We start from the raw sequence: 21,310 nt of genomic DNA on the forward strand, positions 1-21,310 counted from the left end.
AAGGTGCGTGATTGTATTATATATACAATGTTGTAATATTTTGACTGAATTGTATAACGGCAATTACGTGCACGCAAAATTACTTCGAAGTTGAGATTCAAAAATTCAGTGAAGTAACTAAAAAAATACCAAAATTAATTTTAACTAAATATATTTGAATATATACAAATTTTATTTAGTATTAATATATTTATTTATTTTATTTAATAGGTTGAATTTCAATGGCAATTACTTGTATTATCACTTCTAATTAATTTTTAGTAAGACTTCTTTAGGTACTTACATATCTACTGTGTGAAATTGAATATATTTTATGAATTCATATATCCTGATTGTATCACTGATATTGTATCTATGTCTCAAATATTAAATTCGATACTAATATATGGCACCGCTGTAGATAACACAAATAAATTACAATATGTGCGCTGAAAATGATTTGATCACGTTTTTCACAAATATGTAAATTTTGTTTACTCTTTGTACATGCACGAAAAATTGACATATATTAGTCTAAATTAGAATTATGAGTGATTACGACTCATTAAATTTTTCTTCAAAAAGTCTTTTTTTTTCAAAAAAAAAAGTAAATTTTTGTCAAAATTTTATATTTTCTCAAAAATCTAATTTTTTCAGAGTAAATTTTTTTCAAAAATGTTAATCTTTTTTAAAAAAATAATTTTTGTTACGGGAAGTTCCAGCAATTTGCATCAAAGCTCGATGCCATGCGCCCCAGTAGTTTTGTTTTTAAATTGTAATCAGAACTTAAGTTAACCAAAAAGATTTTTTTATCAACAGTATTTGAAAGTTGGGGGCAAAAAATGTATAACCAGACAACACCTTGATTCTTACGATGACAATAAACAGCAATGTTTAAAAATCCATAACAAAAGTATTTTTTTTTTACTGTTAGTTTTTTTTTTGGATGTGAGCACTGTTTACGAGACCTTAATATAATTTTTTAGTATACGTTATATATTTATTCTATAAGATGTATTGTTAATTTTGCGTTAGATTCAACAGTTCTTTTTATATAACCTCTATTAAAAGCTTGCACGTGGGCGGAGTGAAAAGGATTTACCAATTCTTCACCCTGGAAAAGGTGTAAACAACTAAAAATAGTAAACGAAAAAGTAAATTAAGTTGAAAATGCAATTTTACAAACAATAGTTTTTTAAATAAATAGTTATTCCAACTTTGCTGATGAATAGTTCTGACAAAATACCAGATCAAGGTTATACAGTGTTTTCTCATAAAAATGTAACCGTGTATACGTGAAGTTTATATTTTGCAGTGGTTGAATACAGTATCTACTATTTCGAAAAATCCCTTTAAAATTGAGAATGAGACATTGAAACTGATCTCCTCTTGGAAGCCCCATTTTACTCCGCCTAAGAGGTGAAAAAAAAATAAAGAATAGTAAAGAAAACATATTTCTATAATTAAGAATCTAAAAGAAATTTTACTGAATATAGTTCGATAATTGCTTGTAATACGTTTTATGTGTCAACTAAAAACAACTTTAAAAATTAGAATAAAAATTATTTTTCAAACAATAATTGACAAATAATTAATTATAAATTGATATTATAATTTTTGATATTATTCTTGATATTTAAATCATAACTGTTAAATCTTTTTTGAAGGATTTTAGTAGAAGAACTGCTAAAATGTATGTGGAACTACAGGAATCTTCTTTTAATTTAATAACGACAACTATAAACTATGAAGGTTGTATATCTTCTTGAAAATCAATTCAATAGCCAGCGATTTTCAAAATATCAAAATCATTTCAAATGTTAATAATAAAAGAACACAAAAATTCATCGAATTGAATTTTAAATGTTTTATTCCTTCTATAGAAATTATCTGTAAAATATAACACTTTAAAAATAATGATATTTTACGTTAAAATTATACGATTTTACTATACACAAAATTGTTTTGCATATTTTCATGAAAACATGAGTTAGTTAGCGATTAAATTATTTGCATAATTCTTGAAAAAAAATATCTACAATTTTTATATATTATTAAATTTTTTTGTTCGACGTTAAGGCATATATATATTATATATATATATATATATATATATATATATATTATATATATATATATATATATATATTATATATATATATACATATATATCTAATAAATGAAAAATATAAAAAGCATAAGAAATTCAATCTATAGTTTATTAAAGAATAAGACAGAGATTTCAATTCAATTCAATTTAAGTTTAATTTGTTGTTTAGCGCAACGCGGTTTTAAAAATTTAATAATTAGTTTTTTATAAAATACTTGTTTTTAATACTGTACTATGACTATAAACTAGCGTTATACTCACCCTTAAAAACTATGATTTAAAATAATTGTATCATATTTTACATTACAAGGTAAATTGCTTATAATCGATATGAGCATTTAAAAATATTTGCTCAGGGGAAGTAGGTGCTCCTGAAAATAGATTATTCAAATTTAGTATAATATAAATTTAAAATTAATTTGTATAAGAAAGAAATTATTATATTAACTATATTATATTACCCAAAGAAAACCACTCAGCAGGTTTTCCTCCATTGGATTGTTTTCTAGCAGAATTCAAAGCATGTCGAATTGCACACACAACCACAAAGCTCATACAAAAAGCGGGCTCGCCGGTTGCTAATTAGAAATCGAATTAAAATTATAAATACAATGAATTTATTAAGTAATATTTTGAATAAATATTACAATAAACCAAATATAGTAATGCCTATTCAAGTATAGTTAAAGTTTATTCTAGTAGCATGTAATAATTTAGTAAAATGATAAACAAATATATTATTTGATTATAAGAATGCAGAAATTCATTGTCAAAATGTCTTAAATTATAAAACAGTATAATTTTGAACGATTTACTAAAGTGGTTGAAAAAATCAGTAATTGTTGCTTGTGAGAAAAATTATAAGACTTGCTGGTCATAGTTAATAACTTCAGAAGAATCTGATGTAAATAAATGTAAAAATTTTATAGTGAAAACACAGTTAACACAAAAGCATTACCTTTAGATCTTAAAACGCCAAGCGGATTTTTATTATTTCTTGTGAATTCTATGCGAAAATCAACTGGAATATCCTTGACGCCCGGTGGTTTATAAGTCCATGTACGATTAGTTTTCAATTCTCCTGATTTCTTATCATAAATAATTTGTTCGCTCAGCCAATAACCTAAACCCATAACAAAAGCACCTTCCACCTGAAATTATGTAATTACACCTTATATAAAAGCAGTATTCTTGATCTCTATGATTAAGATCGTATTAAATCTAAAATAGTGCAGTTCATAATTTTCCAGAAAAATATATAAGGTCTACTTTAAAAACGTTATCAATAAAATTATTATATATGTGAAATATTGTTTAAAAACCAAATTACCTGGCCGACATCGATTTCGGGACTTAAACTTTCTCCGGTATCTTCTAGTAAATCGACACGTAAAATCATGAGATTTCCTGTCAATAAATCAATTTCTACCTCACAACAAGTTAAGCCAGCTATTTCATAAGATGGTGATGAGTCTTTAGTAAACCTGTGAAAATATTATAAATGACATTATAAATTCATTGAATATGTAATAAACATATAATCTGGGGCCTCTGATGCAGTGGCGAATCCTACTTTGGCGCCAGGGGGGAGGTCACATTGTCGCAATACGATTAGAAAATCCTTAAATTTTAGGAGCATTTGACTCCGCCGTTCGTCTATAATAAGTTACATAATGAATTTATAGAATGTGTTTGTTAACAAAATACATTATGAAGTAATTTAATGGCTGAATTAGTGTTCTATATAAGTCTTAAGACAAGCTAAGGGGGGGTCATGACTCCCGTGATCCACTCCCTGGATCCACCAATGCTCTGGTGCCCGTTTCTTATAGTATAATCTTTCTAGTTTTTTATAGTTTTATTAGACTCAAGATTCTCCTGTGTTCAAGTCAAATATTTATTACCCCGCAAAACATACATCCAAATTTTATATAAAATATACTTACGAATGGGTTGCCTGTAAATCTACATCTTGCAAATGCGCCATTTCGACAACATCACTCCAAGCAGCTTTTTCACCGAGTTTCTCTCGAAAAGGTTTCAAACGTTCCAATAGTGTTTTGCAAGCTTCCATAACGGCCTATAAATGATGAAATCAATTTATTTAGAAAGTGATATTGGAATATTTCATTTATTATTATTTTTATTAAAACTTTTGTTAAATTTTATTTACGTACAAAACAACAGGCTTCGCTTGTAACTGATCCTCCAGTTGTGAATGCATTGGGGCAGATCAGGTTGTTGGTTGGTTTCACAGAAACTTGAGATAAAGGCACACCTAAAATGTGAGCACAAACTTGTGCAACCTAAAAAAATAATAAAGCATAAGGAAATACATCTATTTTGATTAAGGAGAAACTGTTTCTTATGCATTTAAAATTACAATATGTATAAAAAATAAATAAATAAAAAATATAATATATTATTTTTAATCTATAAAGTTGAACAAATGAATTTAGATGAATCGATTAAAATGTCTTATATCCAAATATTCAAAAATTGTAAACTAAACAAAATTGGTGTCTATTTTATAATATGTATATCTTTTACTATACTTTTGTGTTAATTCCCTGGCCACATTCGATGCCACCATGAGTAACTGCCACTGAACCATCACCGTGATAAATGCAGACGGCAGCCGAAAATTTGCCGAAGTAGTCCAGGGCGTAGGACATCGGCACTATTGCTATGCCTCGTTTACGCCAACGATTGTTTTCATTAAATTCATTTATTGCAACTTTTCGACTATCATACTCTGTAAATGATATGAGAAAAAGATCTAGTTTTTATCTCAGCTAATTTTTTTTGTTAAATTTAATATGTAAAAAGAATCAGAATTTTGAATAGAAAAGTATTACCAGAAACAAAACACGTATCATTGACTTAAAAAAATCTAAATATCAAAATATTTATAAAAAAATTAGTTAAATTAGATGAGTAATAAATAATTAATAATTGAATGCAATAAATAATAATAATAATAAAATGTTCTGTAATATAATAAAAAACTAAATAATAATAACATAAATAGTATTTTTCTAATTTCAATATGCATGAATTCTTTTAAAATTTTATTTAATCCCGTGGACAAACCTGTTTTTTTTCGAAAATCTCCAACTAATTCTTTTACAAGATTATTTTCGTCCCGAAAATTGGCAATTCTTACGTCCAAAGGATCCACTCCAGAAACATGGGCAATATGTTCCATTATGTTTTCAATCATGGCGATGCCTTCTGTGCTACCTAAATTAATATTTTTTATAATATATATACGAGGTCTGTTCAAAAAGTACCCGGAATTTTCGTTTTTTCAAAAAAATATTTATTTATTCGTCTACATTAATGTGGTCCCCTTCAAAGTAGTCCCCCCCAGATATAATACACTTATGCCAGCGTTTTTTCCAATTTTCGAAGCACCCTTGATATTCACTTTTTGATATGTCCTTGAGCACTCTCAGCGATTTTCTTCAATCGAGGAAAACCGCCGTCCTTTCATGGGTCTCTTCAACTTTGGGAATAGGAAAAAGTCACACGGAGCCATATCTGGTGAATTTTTGCACTTTGCAACACTTTATTTCATTTTTTACGCAAAATTTAATACAAATTCTTTGACTTTTCAATTCTTCCATTGTAAAAATCGCCGAGCTCAGAAAAACACGTCGAACCTTAGCGACTACCACAGACAAAGTAAACAGTGAATATAGCTGAAAATTTCATCATACTTTAGGGGCATGTATACCAACACAATAAAAAAAAAATTTTGACAATCAGACACTCCAGACCCGCGAAATTTAATTATTAGTAATTCCGGGTACTTTTTGAACACACCTCGTATATATATATATATATATATATATATATATATATTATATTAAATTTTAAAATTTTATATATATTTCTATAATATATTTATATACTAAGTTAGTTGACAAGAATTATCTACATCTCGAAATAAAATTAAATGATTTAGAATTTTACATCAGTTATTCTGCATTTGATTAATTTGGATGGATTTTAAATTCAATATATTTTAAAAAGAATCTATCGCAAACTATCATTAAATACCTAAGAATTAACATAAGAATTTACTGAGAGTTTTAGAAAAATCTTATGGGAATCTAGGCAGCACATAGCTCGAATCTAATAAGAATGCAGTCAGAACCGTTAGAACTTAGTTGAAAATCTAATTAGAATTTGCTTAGAATTTGCAAAGTTTTGTAATATTTTTGACTGTATCAAGTTATTTTCTAGTATTTGGAAATTCCTTCTTCCGTTTTTTGAAAACAGAAAACTAATCAGTATGGTAATATCTATATGATAATAAAAAAAAAATTAAATCTAAAAATTTACAAATTGCAGAAGGTTGGAGCAAGTCAATACTACTTGCATGAATAACATAGACATGGTCAGATTTTTTTAAACTAAATTCTGTTATTTTATTATATTTATATTCTTATGTGAATTTATCTATTACAGTTATTACTAAATTCTTAAATAAATGATAAAGCATATATACGAAACAACAGGCAAAACGCATATTTCAACCGTAAAATGCAACAAATTTAAGAAATTATCCTAACTAACACATTTTTTCATTTTGATCTTTTTACTTCATTTTATTTGTGAATAAAATATATTAGATATAAGCACTAAATCAGCAAACACAATATATCCGTAAAAAGCAATTAGTTTTTAAGAATAATCATGCGTCTACTCACCTGGAGCTCGACACCACGTGTTAGAAGGCTTTTCAGACAAAACTGAGAATCCATTAACTGTAAATTTACTTTTGTCGTAACAATTTCCAAACATTTCCATTGTACTTCCAACAACCCCTTCATTACGCGAGCTTCCATAATCTTGGTAAAAATTGTTCGTCAAGTATTGAATTTCTCCTTTCTCATCCACAGCCACCTTGTTAAGAATCAGTTTTAGAATATAAGTCATAAAACAAAAGTTTTAAGTAAAAGTAAATATAAAAAATTGAAATGAAAGCATAATAATAAGAAGATTCAGAAATAAATGTTGATTACGTTTGCTTTAAAAATCGCTCAGTAAATATTATCCATATTAATTCAATAGAGTCAATGATCATAATTTGAATTATAGAAACAATTTTTTCAAAGTAAAAACACAAGTTGTAAACAAAGATATAATGTATACTTTGTTCAAAATAAAACCAAATTTTAATATTAAGAGTACCTATTGGATATTTTGCTAAGAAAATTTCTAAATAACTAACTCAAATTGTTGTAAAACTAATTTAAGTTATTATAAATTGTAAATGTTGTTCTTCAAGAACCTAGAAATTTTGGAAATATCTTTCAAATCATAATTAAATTATTTATCTTAATACCTCGTAATCGTTTACGCAATCATATCTTTTCCCTATGGTATCCATGGTATCTTCTAAATTTAAAACCATCCTTACAGGACGATTTAAATTGTGAGCGGCAACAGCACAAGCGGCTGCAACTTGATTTCCTCTTGAGATTTTTACTCCATATGCACCGCCTAATCGTCGGACTTGGACATTAATCCTTGAATTAGATAAAAAAAATATAATACCTTGTTAACTTTTTTCTACTATTATAGAGCTTTATGATAAATAAGAAATATTTGCAACTTGTACGATAATCTATGAAGCTAAAACTTTCTCGTACCCATTGAAATGTATGATTTCGAATTACCTATGTTCAGGAATTTTAAGAACCGCAGAAATGGCCATTTGGACAGCGTCTATCCATTGAGTAGCAGGATAAACGTCCATGCCATCCTCCTTGGGCACGCACACCACTGCGTGCGTCTCCATGCTGTAATGGTACTGACTGCCCATGTCCTGAGATCCGATGAACATATGGGCAACGTTTGTTCCTGAAAATATTATTTTTATAATAAAATATACTAAAAACATATATTTATTATTAGGATGATTTGATATAAACCCTATTTATATATAAATGTAGTTTGAATGCATGAGTTTGTTGAATTCCTCATTAGCAGGAGGGATAGTTAAAGCCTTCATACAGAATATTCGAAGAAAGAAACCTTTCAATGACAATTATTTTTAAAGATTTTTTTTATATAAAATACATAAATTAATGATTTTAGTTAAATATTTTCTGTATAAAGACAAGGACAATGATTTTCAGTGCATAATTTGGCTATAATCTGTCTATAATCCATATTCATCTTAATAAAATATTTTTATAGTATAATGGTATAAAATTCTAATCAATAAAGAGATTTTTGATACGGAGCAAAAAGTGCAAAAAATGGTAATTTAATTTTTGAGATAACGGAGCGTCCGATTTTGATTCAGAAAACATTCAAGTCAATTTTGTATTGACAAAATGAAGAACTGTTAAAATTATTGTGAAGGCCGGTCTAGCGGTTTCGGAGATCCAATATAAAAAGCGAAAAATGCCATTTGGCGGTTAAAAACGGTTTACATTTCTATGGGGTCCGTACCATTATTTATCCGCGAACATGCAACGCGGCGCTTCCGCGCTTCGATAGTTCGTCTCTACGTAGCTAACTCAACGCGATTACTTTGAAACAAGGTTTAAAATTAAAAAAAAAATATTTCGAAGTTTAAAAAAAAAATTCATAAATTTTATATTTTCGGTAAGGAAAGTTCTTGGAGTATGCCTTAAGGCACGATGCCTTAAGGTAAATGCTCCGCTAGTTTGCTTCAATTGTTTTCAAAGGGTTGAAATATAACTTAAGTGATGTTATAAGGCGTAATAGAGGTTTATTCAATATTTAAAATGTAATGTTTTCATAAATAATTATGCAAAGACTTATAACTCATATTGCATACTATCCAATAAAAATAATTTTAATTGAATTTGGAACAGCTGAACCTGCCTTTGTCAAAAACTAATTAGCACGTCTCCTTGTCAATAGGAATCAAATGTTTTTTGAATTATCCAAATCGGTCGATTCATGTTCACAAAATCGTGGTGAAAAATTGTATCCAAACATACGTACACACACATATACATCCAATTTTTCTAAGATATGCCAAAATGTTCCAAAACCTCTAAAACGCTAATTACTATTAATGAAGTAATCCATCTTTACACAAACAACTATACATTTTTTTATATTCATTTGTAGAAGGCAGCCCAATGGCTTGCGTATCTATACTTGATAGATTTTTAATATAAAAAATTATCTAATAGTATTTTTTTAAGTCAAAATCGGGACAGCAATTTTTATTTATGCTAATCCAGGACAAAGCTTTATGCTAAATAACAAATATCATTTAGTAATAAAACAAAAATAAGTTTTATTTAAAATGAATCAGTTTATTTGATAAGAATTACTGACTTTTAGTAAGAACTTTATACGTGTTTTTCGCTTTTAAACCTTGTATGAAATTTTGTAAATAATTGTTAGTAAAAATTAGCAATTATGGCAGTTTGAAAGTTCGTTTTCATAATTTTTGCTAATTTTCGTAACTATTTAACCCGCTTTTGAAACTTTGCATTCGCCAATTTTCTCATTCATAACGTGTTGTTTCATATAAGCATACTCCAACATTATATATGCTAATCATTTTTATATAATTGATTGTTTATCACTTGATTATATTATATTATTTGATGTTTACAAAGCCATTGCGAAACAACAGTTTAAATTTATACTTTTCGAAAATCCAGGACAATCTGGGACAAAATATCTAAATCCAGGACAAATATTGCTTTTAGAATCGCCCGGGACAGAAAGTGAAATCCGGGACTGTCCCGGACAAAACCGGGACAAATGGTCACCTTACTAATAGATATTGATAATATTGTCAAATTAATTGCAGCAATGTCCGAAAAAAGCTATTTTTACAAACAACACACTTCAATTTAAGTTATACCTTAATTAGTTTTAAGTTATACCTTTATTAGTTGCTTCACGATGAGCATCTCTTTGCACTCTTTCCGGTGTATTTTCATTTTTCAAAATATCTCTCACATCTACAAATATTTTTTTTCCTTCCTCATCTGGTATGTAATCCATATGAACCATACTCGCCGCTTTATCGGCCAAATGTTGCGTTTCGGCAACTATGACGCCCACTGCCTGTCCGTAAAAGCGGACCCTTCCACTGCAGAAAACTTCTTCGTCCTCGATCATGCCCAACATTCTGCGGGTGGTGAATGTGTTGACGCCTGGTATATCTTTAGCGCTAAAGAACGCCTTTACTCCCTCCAAATCCTACACAGATAAAAAACAACAATATATATATATATATATATATATATAAATATATATATATATATATATATATATATATAAGTCATTTATAACTTATTTATAAAAGATATAGTTAATTCAAATATGTACAAATGAAGTTGCAACTAGTGAAATGCTGGAACTTTCCGCACCAGAATTATATATTCGAGGAAAAAAAACACTAATCAAAAAAAAAATTGATCATTAATTTACAACGATTGTTTTATACAAATAGATAATTATAATCACTATATATTTTATCGTTCATATAATATACAGTGATGATCTTCTCGCTCAAAGCACTTGGATCCATATGAGGATATATTTCTTACGATTAGAATAACGCATTTGAAATATATACATTTTGAAACTGAATTGCAAATTTAAAATCCATATTTGATGTATAAAACTTTGTATGTTTTGGAAAATTTTGAAATTTTTTTTTTCGTAAAATTTTGAAATTAGCTTGAACCGTATAAGTAAACCTTAAAAATTAAAAATCTTGGTACGGAACCCAATAAAACTGTGACAAAAAAATTAGTACTCATTTTTAAAAACTTCATCAAATATCTGATAATTTGATGTGCATACGTGTAATGTTCATTTGTAGTTCTGAAGCTTGATAATTACTAATAGAAACAAATTAAAAAAAATATTATTTAGTTAATTGTAAAAAGAAAACTTGACTCAGTGCTTCCATTGTTTGTTTAAATTTCTTTTGAAGATAGTTAAAATGATTTTCATTTACATTAATATTATGTGAAATGTGCCGTAATTATAAAATAGAAAATCTTGTAAGCACTAATTATAAACACCATATAATGATTAAATTAATTGAGAAAAATATAAATAAATTATTATTTGTATTATTATTGATAAGTTTATTTTGTTATGACAAAGATATATCGTATATACATAACTTAAGAATATAGTAAGAATTGCAGTATTCATTACCAAAAAAATAAAGTTGTGCAACGAGAAACACCAAATGTTTTTATATTGTTAATTTTCTTAGATTTTTCAACTTCAAATTCTAAAGCAAAACTAAAAATAGTTTACTCACATTCCACATTTTGCGCAGCATGATTTTAAATTATAATTATTTATATTTTTTAATTTACTACATCTTACCAATGCATCTTTTGCGTTTAAATTAGCAATCTTAGTCAATGGTTTCCTTGCCAAAACAAACGATGCGTACAACTCATTGGGTTGCGATGGTATATCACATATGTATTCTGCTTCTCCGGAACACTAAATTAAATAAAATTATTAATTAAATTGATTGATCAATTAGCTTAATAATCATATCTTTCTACCGACTTGAGCAATTCCCTCCAGTTTTCCGATGGGTTGTTGCAACGGCCATAGATTTTTATTTGTATCATAATTTTGTTGACCAGAAGATAATGGTCTACTCAAAAGTTCACCTCCTGACATGACTAAAGATGATTTTAGTTTTTCGGGGCACATATTTAAAACAAACTGTAATAAAAAATAATAAATTTGTGTTTTATATATTATTTTTGAATATTAGTTTGCTTATTTTTAGTGAGAGATAACCTTATAAAATAACGATAGAGCCAAATTCTTTCTATATTCAGGTGAAGCATCAGGCAGCTCATGATCTAAGGATAGCTCCGAATTCAGTGTATCCAATGCTCTTCTCAAAACGCCATTATCAAAAATATTGACACCTTTCAGAAAATTTTCAGTTTTTGAAGCATGAATAAAATTAGGATTTATGCCGCCAAAAACAATTCTTGCGTTATCTACATTTCCAGTAGAATTATCAAATCTGACATAAAAACCAGCGTTTACATAAGCATGAGCGTTTTGGGCTCGAGGCATTATCTAAAAAGATCAGATTGAATTTAAAATAATTAAAAACAGCAATTATCAAATTGAATAACATAATGAATACCTTGTAAGTTTTAAAGGCAAAATTTCCAGAAATCGGTGATAAAATTATACTGACTATTACTTTATTGTGCATATCTAACTTCAAAAAGTCAGCAGGCGTTACTTCCAATTCCATGCCGGCGGAATCAACTACAAAAATTGCAATATTAAATATTAAGTAGTCAAATATAAAATTATTTATTTTGAATTGATTATACCTATTTTCAAAAATGCTCCAACTGTCTCCAGAGTCAAAAATATGTCTGAAGGAAACTCTGGATGCTGATGCTTCAAGGATAGGTTTCCAGCTAATGTCCCCATCTATATAAAATTAAATTTCTTGAATAAATACTCTGATGAATAATATTATAGCTATATATTACATAGTTAATCCTCTTTTTGTACGGTATTCTTATATGCTAATCAGCATTGTGCGATGTTAATTATGAACGCGTTCATATGCGATTTTCATGTCATTTGCTATTATTATTAAATTCAACAAAAATTTTGTATTACTTTAAACGTTGTTTAAATTATAATTCACATACATATTATAAAACTTAAAAAACTTACGTTTCTAACAGGTACGTTAGCCACCAGATCAATATGTTTAACTATCTCCAATACGTATTCAAATCCATCCGTTCCGCCTACTTCCAATAAATATTTCATGGTATCTGTCAAACTAATATTAGCTCCTAATGTTATGGTTTTATCTATAGATTGTTCTTTCAATTCATTCACCTCATTAACATCTATATACACTTTTGGAGGAACTTTTATTCTATATACTCCTTTTCCTGTATTTCCGGCCACCAACATATAAGATAGTGATTTATGTTTTGACATTATTTGGAATATGTCTCTAATTTTCTGTACTTTATACCAAGTAGTATCTTTGATATCATATGATTTAATTTTTTGATCACGAAGAAAGCAAAAATCATAACATTCATCCAAGTTGTTCGAACAACGTTTTAATTTATCCAAGTCTTCTATATCCTGCAAAATCAAATATCAATAAATCCACAAATGAAAACTGATATTAAAAACTATCTATAATTACCATAAATTTTTTGGCAACACTTGGATCGGCGTCTGATGCCAAAGATTTAAAAGCATCCATTATAGGCCTGTAACCAGTGCAACGGCATATATTTCCACCAAATGAATTTTCCACTTCAGCCATTGTTGTGTATCTATTATCCTCCAGCAAACTAAATTAAAAAAAAAAAAAAGTTTAACAAAATTGCTGATGATTGTAAATTAAAAAATGCACTAGAAACAATTATTAATATTTTTAATTTAGAAAATATGTGGATGTTGAAATGAAGCCACTTTTTCAGAGATTGCGGTTTAAAGCAGTACAGAAATGCCGTTTTTCTGTCTTTAATTTAATAATTTGCTTAGTCTATAAGATCAATTTCTCACCTGTGCATATTCATGACCATTCCTGGGCTACAATAGCCACATTGTGTTCCGTGAAATCTAGCTAAAGTCGTTTGAAGAGTATGATAGCCAGTCTTTTTGTCTCCAAGACCAGACACAGTTGTTATTTCCCATCCATGGCAAGAATATACCGAAACCAGACACTGAAATTTTTATTATACAAGAAAACATTTTTATAAGATAAGCCCACATGTTGAGAAACACATGTGTATTATTAGACCTTCTCCAATCAAAGTTTCTTATGGAAATAATATGGGTAAACTTCCATTTGTTTTTTAGAATTTTATAAATTAGTGACAAGTAAATCAAAATTTTGAGAATAACATTGCATTTGCTTATTTTGATCATAAATAAAAAAAATTACAACAAAAATTTGATGAATTTGAGCTCGAACTAACTAACGTAGGCAATTTAATTGGCTACTAGGCTGGAAATCATTAGAAAATAAACTCCTAATATACAAGACAATTATTAAACCAATATGGTCCTACGGTCTACAACTATGGGGTGCGGCCAGTAAATCAAACAGAATTATTCTACAGAAATTCCAGAACAAAATCTTGAAAGAAATTGTGAACGCTCCAAAATATGTCCCAAACTGGTTAATACATCAAGATCTCAGAATTCCAACAAGAAGAAGAAATCAATCATTACTGCTCCAGATACAAAGCTCGTCTAAGTCGTCATCCAAACCAATTAGCCTGTGACCTGCTCAAGCCTTCACCGCGTCTCAAAAAAAGAATCTGCAACGATTTACTACATCAAAACACATAATATCTGAGAAGGTGCTATTGTGGGATAGCGATCCTTCTCACGCTGTCAAATCAAATTTACCTGATTAAGTAGTAGCTGAATGTATTGTGTGTATAGTTTGCTTTGTATAATAAAACAAACAAAAGATTGATATACATACTTTATAAGTAATAATTATACTTTGATATACATCCGACGATCGTTGGTGGGGCAGAAGACAGTATATTGAACGACTTGTAACGGATAACACATAATGCTAATTTAGGTTTCCATATTTTAAATTTTAAATTATAACATACTGATGATGAGACAAACCTAGTCTCGAAACTTGAAAATTATTATTTAGTAAATTAGTGTAAAAAAAGAGTGTTGTTTGTTCATATTTCCAAATTAATATCTATTTATCCGCTCAGAATACATTTGTTATACTTTATATAAGTATTTACTTAAGAAAAAGAACCAAGAAAATTTGGTTGGAGTGCGGAGTATTTTAAAGTTAATATTCAGAGCTAAAACTGTCAGAGAATTTTTTTATATCACTGTTCTTCTTACCTTCATTGAGAGTTCATGAGATTGTATTATATAACAGACATATGATATCACAAAGAAAATTATATAATTATTGTTTTGATTTAATACTAACCGAATTAACTGCCATGCTGACAGTCTTCTCAGTAATCGGATGTGTCTTTTTAACCGAAACGATGCAGGCACCACATCCGCCTTCGTGGCACATGGCTTTGACGTCGCGCTGTCCAGCATAATGACGGAGATATACATTCAGCGATGTATCGGCAGGTATATTGGTTGGAACTTAAATAACAATATTTCATGATTATGAATTTAATAAATATATAATATATAAGTAGATTAACGTTTCTATTAGTTCATCTTGATAAATATTTACAAATTCATACCTTTATGCAAAGTTCCATTCACTATAAATTTAAGTTCAGAAGCCCTGAAAATATGATAACTGAGTAAGTTACAACAAAAATGTTTATATAGCTATTAATTATTACATATTACATATCGAGTTATGTCATTAATATATTTACAAGATTTGCCGCGATTTAAAGATTATAACAAAAACTAGTGGTGCATGCAAGACGCCTTAAGGCAAATTGCTGGAACTTCCCGTACCAGAATTAAATATTCGAGCAAAAAATTTAATAATCAATAAATATTAATAATAATTAATTGCAATTGTTTTAAATATTTTCAAAGACAAAATCAATATTACTATATTATTAACAATAACTATACTACATATATTAATATAACTATATTATTCGTTCGTATGCATAACATACAGTGACAATCTTATCGAATACTTGAAAATTACATTAAAGAGAAGCCGAATGAATCTATCTGAGGATATATTTCTTACGAATAAAATAACGCATTAAAATATACATTTATGAACTGAATTGTAAATTTAAAATTTACATGTTTTCGTATATATATTTTTGAAAATATTGAAAAAAAATCTGAAAATTTTGAAATTTGTTTAAACCGTATAAGTGAACATTAAAAATTAAAAGTCTTGGTACGGAACCCAAAAAAATTGTAACAAAATTAATCTACACGTTTAAAATCTATATAAGATATATGATAATTTGATGTGCATATGTTTTATGATCATTTTTCACCGCCAAATATCTTTTTTTTACTTTTATCTCTGTATCTCCGAAACCGCTAGATCTGCCTTACCAAAAATCAAGTAAAATGTTTTTTGAATCATTTATATCAGGTACTCCGTACTCCCAAAAAGTGAATTATCATTTTTGGCACTTTTTGCCCCGTATCTTTGAAACGGGTGGACCTGTCTTTAACAAAAACTAACCAGCACGTACATCCATCCACACGCGCGCGTACATCCATTTTTTCTAAGGTATGCCAAAATGTTCAGAAATTCTTGAAACGTAAAGAATTAAACGTATCCAATTTTGGGGTTTCTCTAATGAACTAATTAAAGTTTTTAAACTTCAAAAGAGAGCAATTCGAATAATTTTTTCACTATCCTCCAAGACATCATGCCGTAATATCTTCAATGAACAAAAAATTTTAACAGTACCGAGTATATTTGTTCTAGTCACACTTAATTTCATAAAAAATAATCCAGACTCTTTTAATTTGTCTTCGATGTCAAATACCAAGCACAATACGAGACATAAAATAATTAAAGGTAGGACCTATAAACTACACAGTTCCATTAATACTATCTGCGGTATGGGTATACAATTTATGAATAAACTGCCGTTACGTGTTCGTACCCTTGATAACAAGAAATTTCATAAAGTACTAAGTAATGCGTTAAAGGATTTAACTTTTTATAGCCCTCTGGAGTTTTTAAATTTCGATTTTTCAAATTACTTTCCCGAAAATCTCAACTAATCATTAACGCGACTTTTTCCGCTCGAAGAAATTTCTCTATTACAGGCAGCAGCAAGATCGATGGATCGACGATGGTAAAAATCCCTACGAATCTACGGGCCCAAACTAACTGATGTCACCTACCAGCCTGTCTATGTCTACTATGCTCGTGACAACATAATTCGTTCGTTAAACTAAATACTTCTAAATTACTATTATTATTATTATTATTATTATTTCTTTCTTTGTTTATTTTTTCTTTTTTTTTGTTTTATATAACTGTTATTGTTATATTGTTAAAATACTTAATAATTAGTTAATTAAACACTTACAATTTAAAAAACAAAAAAATTTGAGAAACTTTTTTTTTTTTTTTTTTTTCCTAATTATTATTTTCATAAGACTGTTATTGTTAAAATACTTAATAATTAGTAAACTAAAAACTTATAATTCAAAACACTTTAAAATTGTGAAAAAAAAATTTAATTTTTTTATTTTGACTGTTATTGTTAAAATACTTAATAATTAGTTAACCAAAAACTTATATTTAAAAACACTTAAAAATTGTGAAACAAAATATTTCCTTCATCAAAATACCTTAAAATTTCTAAAAGAAAAAAAAATTGTAAAAATATTTAACAATAACAATAAAAATGATAGTATTAATAATTACAATAATATAAGATACTTAAATTTGTTAAAATATCATAAAATAACCTAAAATTTGTTAATATTGTAAAAGTATGTATTGTAAAGCTTATTAAAATTACTTATTAAATTTTTAAAAACACTTGTAACAAACAAACTAGTTATATTTAAAAAAAAAATTATAATTAAGTAAATATAAATAGGTTTATAGTAAATAAATTAAGTAATGAAATAGCTAATAATTAATTAAATTATATTAAACCTATAAAATAATGACTTAAGCCTTATTATAATATTAAATATTATACCGACGGCTTGTAAAATTAATAAATAAATAAATAAATAAATAAATAAAGATATGCAAACATTTTCATTTTCGATTTTTTTGCGATTACTATAGCATACCTTACGAGAAGTTAAAAAACCAAATTTTTTCTATTTTTTTAGAAAAACTGAAGATTAATATCAAGTATGTAGTATAAAATATATCTACATAATGTTATACGATAACAACGCATAATAGTATATTTGATATTTGTATAAATTACTTGTATTATTTATGACTAGGTGCTAGTAGCATTTTGCCTTAACTCAAGTGACTTGGACTTCCCAAGAAGTGTAACTAAATTTAAAAAGTGCTCATTGTTCCAAATTTGAATAATTTTTTATGATACGTAGTTCTACATATTTTATGATGCTCATTTACAAATTACTTATATGGAAATTAATTACGACTCGGCCGATCTTTGCTTAAAACTGATGAGCACTATTTCCAACCTTTATATTTAGAACAGTTTTAGATTTTACAAAATCAGTTAAGGAGTTTAGACAAAAAATTTAACGAAAAGTTTTACACTTATCTCCTAATTATAAAAAAATAATCAACACGAGTCCTTATCTTTATGATTAATTTCGTATATAAGTTTGATAATATATATCAATATACATTAGTCGTTAGGTACATTTCATTGAAAATTGTTTTGTGTAATACGAGATATTTATGCACATTTATAGGAGTACCAAAAACAAAATGTGAAATAATCCGCACACGCATAATAATATGTAAATATAAATAACACCCACATCAAGAATATATATATATATATATATATATATATATATATATATATTTAAAATTGTATATAAATATTACTTATACACAGATTTCTATTTGCAAAATCCGGTTTTTGTACAATTAACTTTTTTCATAACACTAACACTAGCTGTGCACGAAAAGTCACATGAAAAATAAATTAATTTTAATTATGATGGATTAATTTATTTATAGAAGGAGAAACAATCGAAAATTAAATAATAATAGCAAGCATTTAAAACATGAAACATAAACAAGCATTATGAGCAGTGAAAGTTGATCTTTAAACCAGCAAAAGCATTTATTTGAACGGTTTCATATAGGAATTGTGTTTTTAACTCTGAAATTTGGTTAAATTATCTTTTATTATTACTCACATAGCACATATGATATACGCTTTCAATTATTAGAATTTAAAAACATAATTAATGATATAAGTATATCGAGCGAATTCCCACAACATACTGAGCGCGATTATGAATGCAACACCTAGTTTGCATCCGGATTTCTAATCAATTATTGTTATAGAGGGAACTAGTTGTAAGAGCTGTTTTACACCAAGGACATTTTACAAACGACTTAAAACAAGTTAGATTTTTTATTTTGTTTATGTATAGGTCGAATAAAATAAATTTGCATACGATTTTGCATTTTCTATGTTTCATAACTATTAGTACCCATAAATTCAAATAATAGAATAAATTTAATATATATATTATAATAAAATAATAAATAAAAATAGAATAATAAATAAGAAAATAGTCTAATAAATACATATATTGACCAAAGTAAATATATACGAAATTTGTTTAAGTTTATTGTACGCAAGAAGTTTTTTATAAATTAATAACACGGAATATAGATTGCTACATAAGGACTATATATTTAAATAATTTAAATTTTATTTTAACTAAAAATAAATTTAAACTAGTTGGTACTGGTATTTTGCCTTGAGGCAAAATACATGAACTTCCCGATATGTGTAAATAATCGACTTAATCAATACAAAATAAATTAATTTATGCGTGATTAAAAGTATTCCGAGTGAATTTATTACACATAATAAAACGAATGCACGGAGTATTTTCTAAAAGCAAATTTTCAAAAATCAATAGTTTTTTTTTTATAATTGAACCAGTCTCATCAAGAATATATATATATATATATATATATATATATAAAAGACTTTATTAGTTAAGTATGTTCAATAAGATCAAGTACTCTATCGTTATACCAAGTAAATCGTCTAATTTTAATTTTAAGAAACATAAAAAAACTACTTATTTTTTCAATCTTTGATGATTTTTTAAAATTAAACTATTTATCGTAAGACCGTAATTTTTCAGTAGTTATATAGATCATGATATATAATATATCGCCAAAAGTCCATACAAATCGGCTTAATTTTTTTTTCAACAGTTCATTACAAGAAAACGACTCGGTAGATTTTCACCGAGAACTGATCAGTATCATTCCCAACTGATATCTTTCGAACAGTTTTTGATTTTTTTAAATCGATTCGGTAGTATGAGCTTAAATGTGGACGAAAATTTTAACACTTTTTTCCAAATTACAAAGAAACAGCTCAGCAGATCGTCGCACAAAACTGACAAACGATAGTCCTCATTGAGATACATCAAATGGCTTTTAAATTTCTGAAATCGGTTCAGTCGTTGTTTAAAAAACGTCGATCAAATGTCTAATTTTGACAAATGCCAAAAAAATGATACTAATTTTTGCAAACTTTGACGAATTTTCAAAGTTAAACGAGTTGTCGTAGGGCCGTAATATTTTTGTATGATCTATAAGACTATATAAAAAATCGTCGAAAAAAATTTTAATACTTACAAGATTTTAATAATTACAAGAAAACAGCCCGGCCGATCTTTACCAAAAACTAATCAGGTCGATTCCCAACCAATATCTTCCAAACGGTTTTTGAATTTTTAAAATCGATTCAGAATTTCTGCTATTTACGAAGAAACGGTTAGGCCGATCGTCGCACAAAATTGATAAACGCTAGTCCTCATCGAGATACATCGAATGGCTTTTAAATTTTTGAAATCGGTGCAGCCGTCATTGAAAAAACGTCGATTTACGCAACCCTGTTCACATGGAGTCAGCGCGTTAACGAGCTTCGTCATGAGTTCGCCACTGTAAGTTTGCTTACATATAGAAGAAAATGCTTTCCCGATTATTATCAAGTGTTTCTTCTGGATATGTCGGACTTAATAATAATGATATCACCAAAAACCTTGCCTTTCGCCTTCACGGAAACAACCGTTAGTCATTATTTCATGTAGGTGATCTGGAAGATTATTCTTTCATTTCCTCTAATTGGCATCATTCGCGTAGTGCTTAAAGCGAATTAGGCATGCTCTAAAATAGCCATGCATGGACAACACCTGTTTAAGATAATATTTGACCTCTCCGTGGCCTCGATTTAGCCCAACATTGGTTATTGGTAGAAGTAGTCTTCTACCAAGACTACGCGTCCATCAATCCATCACTATGACCTTCCACCGGTGCTGCCAACGCCAAAGCTGTTCAACCGTTATTTAATTTTTAATTTTTCAGGACTCTTTGAAAGGCAGGGCATCTTTGTTGCTCTGCCTTTCCTCAGAGATCATAAATTAGAGCCACAGTAATATCCTTGTGCTCAAACCAACTGTCATATTTGTTTCCAAAATTTTAACAGTAACCTTTTACAAATGGTATTTTGTTCTCGGGATAAATTAATTGAGTATTTCAAACCTCAAAAACTGAGT

General features: G+C 27.9%; 1 protein-coding gene across 1 annotated transcript; it reads right to left on the reverse strand.

The window, feature by feature from the left end:
• Positions 1 to 2,270: 2,270 nt before the first annotated feature.
• LOC113371190 (indole-3-acetaldehyde oxidase-like) lies at positions 2,271 to 16,309 on the reverse strand. Its single transcript, XM_026611833.1, has 23 exons — positions 16,272 to 16,309; positions 15,343 to 15,386; positions 15,069 to 15,238; positions 13,655 to 13,815; positions 13,290 to 13,440; positions 12,797 to 13,225; positions 12,442 to 12,544; positions 12,246 to 12,373; positions 11,885 to 12,175; positions 11,645 to 11,806; positions 11,453 to 11,575; positions 9,985 to 10,303; positions 7,780 to 7,963; positions 7,446 to 7,629; positions 6,808 to 7,003; positions 5,183 to 5,332; positions 4,645 to 4,844; positions 4,267 to 4,395; positions 4,036 to 4,169; positions 3,420 to 3,573; positions 3,048 to 3,240; positions 2,551 to 2,667; positions 2,271 to 2,460 (listed from the first exon to the last, which is right to left on the reverse strand). Exons 1-23 carry the CDS (start codon positions 16,307 to 16,309, stop codon positions 2,393 to 2,395), a joined length of 3,828 nt encoding a protein of 1,275 aa, XP_026467618.1. The 3' UTR covers positions 2,271 to 2,392.
• Between the last annotated feature and the right edge of the window lie 5,001 nt (positions 16,310 to 21,310).

This window comes from Ctenocephalides felis, unplaced genomic scaffold (genome assembly GCF_003426905.1).
Source record: "Ctenocephalides felis isolate EL2017-DRISC unplaced genomic scaffold, ASM342690v1 CF-g0.4_SCAFFOLD_01492, whole genome shotgun sequence".
Taxonomy (NCBI): domain Eukaryota; kingdom Metazoa; phylum Arthropoda; class Insecta; order Siphonaptera; family Pulicidae; genus Ctenocephalides; species Ctenocephalides felis.